Raw genomic sequence first — 15,114 nt, 5'->3', positions numbered from 1 at the left:
GTGCACAATTTATCTTATTTATTGCCATTTTACGACTATTGTCTCCTCGTCGATTGTTTAAATAATAATAATAATAATAATAATTGTAAAATAGAAAAGGACATATGGATACGAGTTTAGAGTAACTCTCCATCACTGTAACATGTTACAGTGATGGAGAGTTACTCTAAACTCGTATCCATATGTCCTTTTCTATTTTACATTTATTTATGGCTCAACATCCGAGTTTCAAATAATAATAATAATAATAATAATAATAATAATAATACTGCATGCCAATATTATTTATGAGAAATGGCAGCGATTGCAGCGATTGTGAACAATGTACAATCAACAGCATTGGCAAAATTGATGCAGAGCTGTATGGTACTTTAGTACAATTACCTGTATATTGGTATTTTACACACAATGCATGAAACAGAAGAGCAAAATTATTATTGACTTATCAATTTATAGTTAGGACATGAATATGAAACCCATGACCAATGCCAATGACCCAGGGTCTGTGCACCTGCATTCAAATATATAAAAAATCCCCTGTGGCATAATCATGTACTCTGTGCACACATACTTGGGGGGGGGGGGGGGGGGCGATACTTGCTGCTTTACACGGTGGAAATTGTGGTGCTATGCTGCTTGGTATGTGTGTGCGTGCGTGTGTGTGTCTGTGTGCGTGTGTGTGTCTGTGTGTGTCTGTGTGTGTCTGTGTGTGTGTGTGTGTGTGTGTGTGTGTGTGTGTGTGTGCGTCTGTGTGTGCACACTTCACTTTCCGGCTGTGTATTGATGCCTATGTAGATATTGTAGATATCGTACATGCACTCTTATGTAGTACTATGTACGCACTTGCAGGCATGCACGTGCTTGTACCGCTTTATGTATAGCACGAGAGAGATGACATGGCGCACTTCTGTTAGAGAACTAAAGAAGATCTGTTTAGCACAATGGCTGTCTTGTGAGTGACTGAATAGATGTCTACATTGGCGCAGTGAACGAAAATGACAAAGGGCAGGACGCCCAAGGAATTTATTCCTGACTACGCTGCGAGCAACGTCGGTGCTGATTTTGAACTCTGGCTCGAGGACATAAATGATTTCCTTTCAATCAGTGAAGTGACGGCAGCAGCTGACAAGAAACGCTTGTTCTTGAATCTGGCTGGATTAGCAGTGAGGCGCATTGTGAAAGGTCTGGTTGTCACGGTGGAGCAGACACAAGATGGCTCACCTGGAGATGAGTACCAAGCCTTGACGGACGCATTGTTGGCACACTTTCGACCGTCAACAAATGTCACGTCTGAACGTCACAAATTCCGCCAACTCCGCCAAATGGAGGGCGAGTCGGTGACTTCGTTCGTTGGGCGGCTGAGAGAAAAGGCAGATGTTTGCGAATTCAGCTCCACTTCTGTGGATACCGTTGTCAACTGCCAAATTCGAGACCAGCTGATCGTGGGCCTGCGTTCTGTTGAGCTTCGAAAGGAGCTGCTGAAACAGTCGAAGCTGACCCTGAACGACGCCGTCACCAAGTCAGTGGCGTTGGAAGCGTCGATTACTGACAGTAAACTGTACGATAGTACCAGAGCTAGTGACGCACCGCCTGTGTTCCCCGTGCCCATCCAGCGTGTGCAAGCTGTCTCTGCAGCTGGTTCTGGATCAGAGGGAAAGAAGTGCAAATACTGCGGACGTAGTCACAAACCAGGCATGCGTAACTGTCCTGCGGCCAACGTCACCTGCAACAAGTGTGGCAAGCGAGGGCATTTTGCAGCGGTCTGCATGTCAAACAAAGTGGAAAGACACGAAGAAAGAGCCCGGCCAGTAGAGGATGAGCCTGATGAGTATGAGCATGCAAGTCGCATGTACGACTCCGCTTTCGCCGTCAGTAGCTCGGCCCTCGCAGGCGACAAGACATTCCAGACTACACTCAAAGTCAATGGTGAGCTGTGCACTGGACTGTTAGACACAGGTGCAACTCGGACGATCCTCACTGATGATGTGATCAAGCCCACGCGCAAGAGTGACCGCTTGCTGAAAGCGTACAATGGCGGTGTCGTAGAGACTTTAGGCATGGCCGACGTCCACATTTCACATGGTGGCAAGAACGTGAAGTGCAGTTGTGGTAGCAGCCAGTCAGCACTCCGTTCTCTTCGGACAGGATGTCATCAAGGAGCTGAACCTCCTGTCACAAGCAAACGTGGTGAACGTGTCACCCATCGAAATCTCTCTGGAAGACGGTTCAAAGCCTCTAGCCCAGCCACCACGACGCCCAGCTTTCAGTATCCGGGCTGACATCGAGACCGAGCTGAAACGGCTGACCAAGTTGGATATCATTGAACCCGTCAAGGAAGCCACGCCGTGGGTGTCACCACTTGTTCCAGTCCGCAAACCGAATGGAGCATTGCGACTATGCGTGGACTACAGAGAACTGAATAAGAGAGTTACACGTGAGCGCAACGTTCTTCCAACCGTTGACGAGATCACAACTCAGCTTGATGGCGCAGGGGTCTTCTCAGTTCTGGATGCGGAATCTGGATTCCATCAGCTACTCTTGTCAGAAGAAGCAAGGCCTCTAACGACTTTCTCATCGCACTGTGGCCTGTTCCGTTTCAAGCGTTTACCTTTCGGTATTGCATGTGCGCCTGAGATTTTCCAGCGAGTGGTGTCCGACATACTGGAAGGCCTGCCAGGAGTCATCGTCTACATCGACGACATCCTAGTGTTTGGCTCCAATCAAGCAGAACACGATGCACGGCTAGAAGCAGTCAAGCAGCGACTGCGAGCAGCTAACCTCCAACTCAACTGGACCAAGTGCCGACTGAACCAGGACCGTGTGAAGTATCTGGGACATTGGCTAAGTGCGACCGGCTTGTCCCCAGATGATGACAAGTTACAAGCCATCCAGGAGCTGGCCCCTCCGAAATCTATCTCTGGTGTGCGACGGTTCCTGGGGATGGCTACGTACCTTGGAAAGTTCATTCCGAACTTGGCCCAGATCACGGCTTCTCTGCGCAGGCTAGCAAAGCGTGATCCCTTCAGTGTGGATGATGAAGTCCTGCAGGCATTCACCTCAGCAAAGGCTGGTATAGCGTCAGCTTTGCAAGCGTTGGCATTCTTTCAACCAGCATTGGACGTCCCTACTGCTATCAGCTGTGATGCATCGCCAGACGGTTTGGGAGCAGTCCTGTGGCAGAAGAATACCAGTGGCTGTTGGGTACCAGTGACATGTGCCAGCCGCTCTCTATCAGATGTTGAGTCACGCTATTCTCAGCTGGAACGAGAGATGCTGGGAGTGGTATTCGGCCTGACTCGCTGTCGGCAGTATGTACTAGGCCGAGAAGTGCAAGCGTTTACGGATCACAAGCCGCTTATTTCTATCGTCCAGAAGCCGTTCGACGAAGTGCCACCGAGGCTTCAGAGATGGCTGGTCGCATTGATGCCCTATCGCTACAGCTTGGTGTTCGTCCCTGGTCAGCAGATGGTTTGTGCTGACACCCTCTCTCGAGCTCCTCTACCTGATCGCACAGCTTCACCTGCAGAGGCACGTTCAATGGCGGAATTCGTTAGTCTCATTCTCGAGGCTTGTCCGGTTCGTTCCAAGGATATTCGCCAGGCCACGGACTCTGATCCGACACTGAGCAGCGTCCGACAAAGAGTGGGCACATCAGTTTGGTCAGGGTGCATCCAAACCGAAGAGCCTTACTTCCTGCTACGCCATCAGCTGACAGTCATTGACGGAATTGTCATGCTAGACAATCGCTACGTCATTCCAGAAGAGCTCCGCCCAGCGGTGCTGCGACTAGCACATGAAGGTCATCCAGGCATCGATGCATTCCGGGATACCCTTCGCGAACGGGTTTGGTGGCCAGGTCTCATGAAGGATGCCAATCTGTTTGCAGAGAAATGCTCTGAATGCTGGCGTTAACGCTCCAATCCAGCGCAACAGCTCCTCCCTACAGAGATAGAAGGTGTCTGGCAGAAACTGGCCATTGATCTTGTTACCATTGAGGGAGCCACGTTCCTGTCTGCTATTGATTATGGTTCCCGCTGGCCAGAGCTTCTACCACTGTCCAATACTACGACAACGGGTGTGATCGACAAGCTGATGGAGTTGTTCGCACGGTTTGGTCTGCCTTCAACACTCGTCTCGGTTTGGGGCCCACAGTTTGCATCCACTGAGATGTCCAAGTTTCTCGCTCAGTTGGGTGTTGAGCATTGCAAGTCTAGCCCCCGGTATGCCCGCTCTAACGGTATGGTGGAGCGACTACATCGTCTGGTGAAAGAACGAGTTGCCAGTCTGAGACCTCATCTACCGCTACACCGCCGCATCACTCAAGTCTTGTTCGACATTCGCAATTCGCGGCACCGGATGCTAGGTACATCGCCGAGCGAAGCGTTGTTCAGCAGAGTCATTCGGACACGGGTTCCAGCATCCATCACCCCACAGATCGTCAACCCATCTGAGCAGATCAAGGCGAAAGCAGCAATGGTTGAAGGTCATGACTCGCGCCGAGGTGTCCGCAAGTTACCCCATTTGCCATCAGGTACGCGGGTAGTGCTCCATGATGGGTATAGCGACCCTCGAAAAGAATGGAAGGTAGTAGAGCAGTATGGTCGTCAGGTTGGGGTCACTGATGGGTCACGCATACTGCTCCGGAACCGTCAGCATGTCACCGAGTTTGTAGCACCAGCAGCAGCAGCAGCGGAGAAAGCACCCATGAGTGAACCTCCGGCACAGTCAGAGAGGGAGCATGTGCCAGAGCCAGTGTGTGCTCCAGCACTGCCAGTGTCCGACCCAACAAGCCTTCCGTCAGCGAGCAGCGCAACATCCAGGCCCGAAGCTCCGGTAACTGCGCTCACATTGCCGTTGTCTCCTGCAGCTTCACCGGAGACGACAGCACCACCTGCAACACCGGCCTGTATGTCACTGTCACCGCCAACATCTCGTCCAAGTGTATTCCGCGAGGGCGTACAGACCAGAGCTGGCCGTCAGATCAAGCTTACAGAGAAAGCACGTGAAGCTGACATCTGAGTCGTCGAGTCATGCATTACCAAATGAGTGGCTTCAATCGCTACCAGATTGGCGTTGTTTAGAATCTTCAAACTACCTTGTGAATATTTAGATTTTTCTTTATTTTTTCCCCTTATTGGTCGAGTTTGCATTGTAACTCAAACTCATGGTGTTTTTGCCTCAAGTTTTGAGTCAGATTATTTCTAATAGTTGCAACACATGTACGTGCATTCCTCTGCAAGCTGCAGGATACGGATGCAAGTGTTTTTGTTTTGTTTTTGTTTTCCTTTTTTCTCTTTCTTTTTTTTCTTTTCTTTTTGAGGGAAGGGGGGTAATGTAGATATCGTACATGCAGTTGTATGTAGTACTATGTACGCACGTGCAGGCATGCACGTGCTTGTACCGCTTTATGTATAGTACGAGAGAGATGACATGGCGCACTTCTGATAGAGAACTAAAGAAGATCTGTTTAGCACAATGGCTGTCTTGTGAGTGACTGAATAGATGTCTACAGATATCACCGTGATCAACAGGGTCAAACGCTTCCAGCGGACAACAGTGGATCACCTCATTTCTCCCACTGGAGTGGTCCTAGCTTGAAGTGATGTATGACTATCAATTCTATTGACTAGCCTTGAGGCATGTACCAAACGTCAGCATGTCTGTGATATCAATACATCACACTTACATTTGAAAGCTATATGCTGGAAGGCAGTCAAGTGGGCTTTTCGTCAAACACAACTCTACCAATGAAATGAAAGCAACGGGCAGAGACCACTAATGGTAGGGCCATACAAGGTGGCTGTGCCAGTGGGGAAGACCCAGCTCAACAAGGTGTTATTGCAAGTTTGATCGGAACAGCACCCTGGTCCAAATCCTCAATATCAGTGAATCTTACTGGTCCATGTGGCTGCTGCCTTGACTCGTGATGCCTACGATTGGATGCAAGCTGCACGAAGTATGTTGCAAAGAAGAGTACAATGGATCTTGAACTTAGCACGAGAGGCGTGCACTTCGTTGATAACAGCAGAATCTTTGCATGACTATCATAACACTCTCCTTATTGCAATATTTAGCCAATGCTCCATTTGTTGTAGCAGCTACCACACAACTATACAAGTATGCATTCATTACCTGGCTGGCTTGTATAAACTTGTGAATGCAATCACGTGATGCTTTGTGCACATATGCTCCCATACTTTAGCGGATGTGCGCGTGTGTGTGTGTTTGTGTGTGTGTGCATGTTTATGGGTGTGTATGTTCGTGCACGTACGTACGTGTACATGTCTGTGCGTTTACATGTACATGCAGACGTGTGTGGGTCTGTTGAAAAAAGCGCATGAACACGTGTCAATTCACGTGTGCATGTATGTACGGGTGTATGGTAAACGTATTCTTTGCTCCATGCGTCCGCCGTGAATGAAGGTACGAGACTTTATGTGTCATAGCTTGTGGCGGTTGTTCTGTAAATAGTAGCACCGTATCCTGGCCATCCGCAGATGCCATTTCTTCACTTCAATTCTGCATTGGCTCAGGTGCTGTGTTTGTAGTGTCATCCTCTCTGCATTAATTATTTATATTTCTTTCCCACCTCAGTACTGTATTTGGCTTGATATTGTTGCTGTTGTACATACAAGATAGGCACATGCATTGATCTGCGAGGGTTTGTGTTTGGAGCTCCAGCAACCTGTTGGGGTTCGTGTTGTTTGTAAATTCGTGGTCTACGGATACAATGGTCTGGCTGGTACATCGCAGAATACTAGTAACTAGGACCCCTTGAACGATTCTGTCGGTCGTTCATAAAGTCCACCAATTGAAGACATGTGTGTGTCAAAATGTGTCAAAAATACAGTGTTGACGAAACGGTTGGTATCACCGCTGTCGGATTTTTGCACAAGCCAAAATTGGAGGATACACTGTTGGCTAATATTTCTTTCTAATTAAATAAGCAGGAAATAGCAAAACCCTTGTACAAACCAACGGCACGAAATTATATCATGTTCAACCAAAATATCAGCGACATAACGAAAACGCAAGCGACGAGCGAGAACTCAACTTCTCGTTATTTGTTGTCGCCACGGACAAAACTTAGGGCAGAGAACAACTATTAGGTTGGATTTCGATAACGATCTGAGACGAAGAACTCACGGGAGACGTAAACCAAAGGACGACGAAGGTGACGCCATTGAGTATTCGTCTCGCGATATCTTGAGAAAACTGCGAAATCTGGCAAATCTGGAAAATAAAAGTGCAACTTTTAGACGACTTTTTCTGAACTGGCGCACGGACTGCTACGTAGCTACTGTAAAAGCAGAAATTTTCGGTGGTGTAATATTTTCGGTATTCGCCAGAATCGGCGGTTCGGTAGCGGGAAATTTTCGGTAAAACCCGTTCTCCAGGTAGGTTTACTAGTACTACATGTATACATTATCGGTTGTACCGAACATTTCGGTGCGTTTTATTTTCGGTAAAAATTGTCGGCACCGAAGTTACCGAAAATAAAACACCACCGAAAATTTCTGCTTTTACAGTACGTAGGTCTACGATCTACATTGAGGTTCCGGGGTACGATTTTCCGTGCCAAAATCCGTATGGGCGCTACGGATTTTTTCCAGGCATGCTCCATACGATTTTTCGGCACGGAGAATCCGTCTGGACTGGCTTTCACATTACAAACATTCTGCGCATTTTCTCCATCTGCGCATAAAATCTAGACTGACAACCTGCTTGTTAAAGGGGAAGTTAAGGCAAAAATTAAAATTTCACCAGTTGTAGTCTTCGGGGTGCTGAGTCGAATGGTCGTGGTCCGAGGAAGCTGAGACGCTCCCTTCCTACTTGAATCCCAATCGAACTCGCGCACTTCCAACGAAACTGGGTGACTGCGCCCTACGAGATGGGGATTTGTATGCAAAATGTCACTAAAAGCGCCATTTCGTTCTTATAAAAGCACGGATGACCGCGATTGGCCCATATGTTGTAGTCTTTTGGACGCTGAGTCGATTGGTTTTGGTCCGAAAAGGCTGCGATGCAGCTTTCCTCCTTTATTCCCAATCGAACATGGTTGAACAAGCGGTCACGTGCTCCTGCGTACACCAGTCACCTGGTCACCGTGCCTGCAGGGTACAACTTACTAGCCTGTTTGACCTTTTTTGGGTGCAGTCCTGTCACTCGAGTTGAACTCGAGTTGAACCTTGGTGTGAAAGTTGTCGCCTGCTGGCGTGGTGACCAGGTGATTTGGGCACCCAGGAGCACGTGACCGCTTGTTCAACAATGTTCGATTGGGAATAAAGGAGGAACGGTGCATCGCAGCCTTTTCGGACCAAAACCAGTCGACTCAGCGTCCAAAAGAGGACAACATATGGGCCAATCGCGGTCATCCGTGCTTTTATAAGAACGAAATGGCGCTTTTAGTGACATTTTGCATACAAATCCCCATCTAGTAGGGCGCAGTCACCCAGTTTCGGTGGAAGTGCGCGAGTTCGATTGGGATTCAAGTAGGAAGGGAGCGTCTCAGCTTTCTCAGACCAAGACCATTCGACTCAGCACCCCGAAGACTACAACTGGTGAAATTTTAATTTTTGCCTTAACTTCCCCTTTAAATCATGCACCTGCTTTCAGGCGTAAAAACCCTGTTGTAGAGGTCTCAGTCCTCATCAGACTTACCTATCTTTATAAATGTAACTTTCTCTCTAGAGTTTGCCCTCATAAGATCGGCAATTGCGAGCCGCTCAGCATAAGAGGTCATCGACATCGATCCAGGCGAGTACTCGGCTTTAGATCAGCAGCTGGTCACCATGGTTACCACGTAGCCCTTTCCCAAAGATACCAAAATATTTCGCAACCATATGCCAAAACAAATGAAAGTTGCTGAAATCGCATCCATATTTTCTGAAAAAGCTCACAAGTAACAGCTGCTTGATATCGCAACTCAAAATGAACACGTTCTTGTGCATACAATGATGCCAAAAACAAGCAAAAAAGCAGCGAAAATACATGTAGACAACACTGTACTGTGGCGCAGCACAATGGCCTGAGTAAAGTCATTCGTACTTAATTTTTTAAGTTTTCGTCTTGGGGTTAAACAAGGGGAAGTAGCCATGTAGGGGCATGAGCCCGCCATTCGGCACCGGAGTTACAGCTCGCTCGACTCGAGTGAAGAGAACCCACACCTTGATGTGCGCCTTGATCTCGAGACCATTGGACGGGGGAGCGCACTTCACCTCACCGGCACAGCTCAATAGCACCTACACGCCCTTTGTAGTCGGCTGTCCCCTATGTTCTCTTGATGTTGTTGTTTCTCTTCCATCCTTAGGTATCCATTCTACATGACGTTGGCATGTGCACTTTCATAAAAATAAAAAAAAATAAAAAAAAATAAAAAAGATCTGGTGAGCTGCGTCGTGCGTGGGGATTTTGCAGTCAGATGTGCACTTTGAAGCACGCTGAATGCATGTGTCCATAGAGTAAAACATGTTAGCTACGGAAAATGAACAGCCTTGGAATGAGTCATTGTCCTTTCTGGTTAATAGCAGCATTGCTCAGTGCTGCAACATACATGGTATGAACAATTGTACACTGTCATGTTCTTCCAGAAGTACACTTGTCATGATAATTTTGATGCAGTGATAATTATGTCTCACGGGTGCTGAAAAGTTGCGAAGTAAGTAAAAGTTCCCGAAGGGTTGCGAAGTGGTCACGTGAAAATGAAGAAAGTTGCGAAAGTTGCGATTTCTTCCAAAACAACCAAAATTTGCGAAAAAGGTGGCGAGCATCTTTGGGAAAGGGCTACTCAGGCCAGGCAGGGCAAATGCGGGCTTTGAAGGCAACTGCTGGAAAGATGGAGAAGGACTCTGTCGTCACCCTGATGGGCCAACTTGACCCAGACCTCCAGCGCACCTTCCCGCTCGCCTCTGAGAAAGGCCCGTCAAGTAAATAGTTGGTTGGCATGTCGGCCATTGCGTGGGCATGGCTTCACCGTCCACAAGGGTGCCTTCCGCGATGCCATAAGCCTGAGGTACGGATTGGAGCGTTCACGCTTACCTGTATGATGATCAGCTGGCTTAGTTTTTCTCCACCTCTATCCTTATTACATCCCTCCCCAATTTCATTTATTACTGCTTTCTATCTGCATTCGCCACCTTTTCATTGGGCAGATCTGCCCGTTTGGTTTGCGAATTAAAATAAACACAACAACAACCTGCAACCTGCAACCTGTGCGTATGGAAAGCCGTTCTCGTCTCTCAAGGATGTTCCATCTCCCGAATACATGTACAGACATACTTGCGGGTAATGACTCTAAATGAGTTCCAGAACCAGTGCTTCTGAGCTGATGCTGTCCACATGAAACTCCTCAAACGATCGGTTGGAGGATACATAATTGTGTAGATATAACTGCCGTGGTAACCGTTTCCGACAAAGCACATGATTGTATACCGGTAGGTATTTTTGTATTGTGTATTGTATTTTATTATTTTACTTGGGCATTCCCAACAGATAGGTAGGGGCGGTCAATCAACTAAAAACGGTGAGATGGGACATAGTGGATGTAGTCCGCATGCAGTTGAGGTCTTCTTGAAGTTCTTCTCCATTCAGCTAGAACAATGGTGGCGACTCCTTCGAGTGGTCCCCGGGGGTTTGCACTGCAGACATGGAGTGTTTCGCGCCTACTGTAGACATAATCTAATCGGGGTTGGGGGTATCTGGGTGCATTTCGCTACGCTGATTACATTCAATTACTACTATACTAGTGTGAGACCTTGCCAGACGCGCTGCGCTCTAGCACTGACCGCGTCTACTCTGCCTATGCTTTTGTCGATGGCGACGACTGTGGTGTAGTATTGCAAGCGGCAAATGGCCAATTGGAGTGTTTTCTGTTACATCCCGATTGCATCTTTGGCCCGTGATTCCCTTTCCTGGCGGTGACACTAACAGTAAAGCTTACAACAAACTAATGAAGAGGTTGCATGGAATCTTCTAAAGCACACGTACAACTGGGGATAGTTTTCCGAAGTAAATTAGTTGGTTACTCCTGCGTGGCGTTCACCTTTCCTGCCAAAGTACATGACACTTGTTGTTGTTGTGTATATTACTTGACTGACTCGATACTGTCGCCTGGAGCATACAAAGAGCATGATTGTCGAACCTTCCACTCGACGAATCTGCAAGACGTGCCACCGCCCGCGCTGGTAACGTGTATTCGACTGGCCTCTGGGATTGTGCAGTTACGTCTTTGGCTTGCGATCGGACTGCAGGGTCGCTTACAGGCAAACGCGCGGTGTTTGCCATGGTGGTTTTGTAGCGCATTGTGAAAGCGATGTTCTGCTTCTGTCCCCTTCACCCATTCGGTCCACTACTTGTAGAGCGTGAGCTACTCGTGATTACTTAGATCCGTGATCATGATTGTGCGTGGAAATGGAATTATCTCCTTGGTTGTAGGTACGTGTGAGGGTGGATGGACAGTGGTATGTGCACTCTGGTTTTACATATCCACCACCTGACACTGCAAATGGGTAAGTCGGCGGCGAGATACTCATCACGTAACCGTTGTACATCACCTGGAACTGACCAAGTCTAATGCCCAGGCTAAAAGAATAAGTAAAAGCCTAAGACTGAATCCACGTAATTCCGAAAGGCTTCGCTTTGGCGATACTGCACAGGGAAGGGGTCGTGTGACTAGACCTCATGGATCAGTTGCACATGTCTAATGATTGACCAAGGGCATGAAACTATTGGTAGCAACACAGCTTGGTGCTCTGCGATTCGTGGTTAATATATCCGACACCTTAGAGCTCCTAAGACTTCGCTCCCTTGTCACTGGACAGTTATGTCCGTTTGGTTTAGCGAATTCAAGTAAAGAAATCAAAACAACAAAGAAAAACAACAACAACATTGCGTGCACAATCATAATCTGCACGGTTTGGTGCATGAGACATTGTGTGTTACTGGAGAAGCGGACACGTTACTTTGTATACGAACTATTTGGATATTCTCCTGTTGCTCCCCCGAAAATAATCCATGACTTGGCACCGCGCTCTATTTGCAATGGTAATGTACTATTCTGGGAACTCCTCAATTCCTGAGAACTCGATTCAGATCAAGGTGTGTACAGGCTGGGTTGCTGTGGAGTTGCTGGTACATCGCCTCATCTTTAGTATAATTATAGCTCTCATTAATTCGTACTCTCTCTCTCTCTTGTTTCTTTAGTCCGATACCAGAAGCGGCAAATCGGGCTTCTTCGTGTAGCACAAAGGCCAACTGGTCCTGCTTGCTCTCGGAGCAGACCAGGTGTGGTGGCTCACCGAAGTTCAACTGCAGCTGTAGTCACTGAGTGCAGTGTTGATAATACCACGACACTCGGATGTCGATAGTTGGCTTCCATCTCCGCAGGAAAGCCAATGATTTTGTGCATACTGTCGTACCCTAAGTTAGGCCTAACAACAACCCGTCCTTTGATTGTTGGGCATCGGTCGCGAGTGGAGCAACAACATGCCAACCGGCACTCTCTGGAGCTGGAGTAGTGCATGTGCCATGATGTACCGTGACTGTGTGAATGATGATTGACTGATTGTGCTTGCTCGTGCCTCCTGATGATCTCTATTTTGCGTGAAACTCCGAGTTTAAATGCAGCAACAGCAGTCTTTAAAGGTCTTTGGGTTCTTTTCTCCGTATGTCACTGAACGTTGTGCTTGTTTATGCTGATCTACTTTAGTACTTCGTGCTTGGGATAGTCGATAGTCTCCATACTCAATATTCAATAAACATACATGTATGTGATACGAGTAAATAATGATCTAGCAGGTTGTCTCTGTTCTCTTCTGCCTTTGTAATACGAGTATACATGTATGTGCGAACTACGAAGTCATGATTTGCATCACGGTTCTGTAGACATTCGCATAACGCCTTTGCCTCTGAGCAGGATGTGAGAGACTCCTCGGCCTCTAAAATATCACAACGGAGAGACAGCACACTGTCTTTGGCTGTTGCTTTTAGAAGGCTTTACTACTATACATGTACATAATACACGTGACAGCAAGCTGTCCGAAGATTGAGTAATCTACATGTATGTACACGTGTAAATGTCTTTTCAAGTTCATTTCAAGTTTTTGCACTTCACCGCCAGCCAGCCCCCAACGGCCCAAGGCCCGGCAGCTCATCTGCTGTACTGGAACAACTGCACTGCTATTCCATGCGTTGCAGTCGTTGAACATACAAAAATCACAATCAAAATTGATTTCAAGCTTGTTTACAAATTAGTAGTTGAAATTACAATCATGGGGATGAGGTGTTTTGTACGTGGCATTGTCACAAACTTCTCATGTCAGTATCTTCATCATTTTTGAGACAACTGTGGCCCAGGGAGAAGGCAGATTTTGCCTATGCCCGCTATGGAGTATGGTGAAGTACAATAAAGCTAAACAAACATTGTACATAGGCTAGCAAGGCCAGGGTCAGAGCCATCATTTCACACTCACTCACTGGCCCGATGATGCTCGTCTGCTCAGTCTGCGGCATGGGAAGGTGCGGAAGGAACGGAAGCAGCGCACCAAATACTTCTCTAAATGTACCTCATACATTTACTTAGTATATCGCCATAACAATTAACTTACAATTTTTCATCATTCTGTGGGAGCCAGCCGTCAGCTGGTGAGAAGGCATCATTGCCTGTTCGCTTTGATGAAGTGAAATAAATAATACCAATACCAAAATAATACCGTCCCAATGTCCCATGACAGGCGTGGTGTGAATACGACAGACTCAGCAGGTGCTTCAGTACACTGCCATAGCATGCGTGGACAAAATTCAAGCACACATCACACGTGAAACATACTCAGCGGAGGACGTCCAGGTTGGGTGTAAGTCCGAGCTTTCACGCCACGAGGCAATTAATCACCAGACAACTGATGACTGACGACAACTGATGCCTGATTGCCTCGCGGCATTAGAAAACCCGGAGTTACAAGTAACCAATTACTTAGTTACAACTTACAACCAACCTGAACGTCCTCCGCTAGGACATTCTGCTATGTCTACGACATTGAACGCTCTCCGCAGTGCAGCTCGGGGATCAACGGATTTGAAATGAACAATGTATGGACATTCGCACACTAGTAATAACTACTTTCAATCACCCTTTATGTACCAGCCGATACATGTTTGAGTTCAAATCAACTACATGTATCGAGATGGGTGAGCGAGAAAGTACCGTATTTGCCGGAATAGTGCGCACTTTTGATGGGCTATTTCAGGTTCAAATTCGCGGATGTGGTATGCTATTGGAAGGGCATGGTGGTCAAAGGATACTACAATGTACGACCTCCCAAGTCCTATGTACTTGCTATGCGCATGGCCATGCAGTAGACTCCGAATGACTGTAGTAATTATTATGCATGTATCTGATTCAGAAGCCCTACCCCGCTGTGTGCACTGTTGAATTACGGCCCATTATGGTTTTAAAAAATATGGAGTTTCTCCCCTACTGCCCAAGTCAAGTCTTATCGGATCCAAATACGGCTAATGACACCGTTGGCCAGTGCTCAGGGTCTGGGGAGTAGTTCGGGAGCAGAATGTGTTACAGTAGCTGGTAAGAATACACCCACCACTGCATCAGCAAAATGCAAATTCGAAATGCTGTGTCTGCCAGATCCTGCCTGCTATTTTACGATCTACAGATAGATAACCGAGCAAACATGCGAACATCCAATGCAAAGTCCCAAGAGTGTAATGCAGGTCTATGTTTTTACGATGACTTTTATCGTTTAGCAAGTGGGAGACAGGGATGATGAGTCAGCCTCTCCGAGCTGCACGCTCGACTATTGCGCGTGTGTGGCCGATCCAGTCGTGAAACCGCCATGGCCGGTAGTGCCCAGGTCGGATCTCCACAGAATCTCCGGTCTTCAGAACCAGCCAGTAGATGTTCTAAAATATTCCAGAAATACTAATAGTGTAGACTCTACCCTATAAAGACCAAGTCCCAAACATTCAGTCAGCAATACCCCTCTTGTAGTTGTACTTTGTAGTTGTCGTAGTGACTAGTGAACATACAATCATGTACATCTACACGACTGCACATGTACTGTAGACGTACTGTACTGGATACTATCGTTATCCGATCTGACG

At 47.3% G+C, this 15,114-nt stretch overlaps 1 protein-coding gene across 1 annotated transcript; it reads left to right on the top strand.

Moving 5' to 3' along the window:
• The first annotated feature begins 995 nt into the window (after positions 1-995).
• On the top strand, positions 996-5,019 carry LOC135820373 (uncharacterized). The gene is made up of 3 exons (XM_065333623.1): positions 996-2,093; positions 2,146-3,799; positions 3,926-5,019. The coding sequence occupies exons 1-3, from the start codon at positions 996-998 to the stop codon at positions 5,017-5,019; spliced, it is 3,846 nt and encodes a 1,281-aa protein (XP_065189695.1).
• Positions 5,020-15,114: the final 10,095 nt, after the last annotated feature.

The sequence above is a fragment of the Sycon ciliatum genome, chromosome 1 (assembly GCF_964019385.1).
Source record: "Sycon ciliatum chromosome 1, ocSycCili1.1, whole genome shotgun sequence".
Lineage (NCBI taxonomy): Eukaryota > Metazoa > Porifera > Calcarea > Leucosolenida > Sycettidae > Sycon > Sycon ciliatum.
The sequence above is the reverse complement of the archived record's forward strand: the minus strand, read 5'-3'. Positions and strand labels throughout refer to the sequence as shown.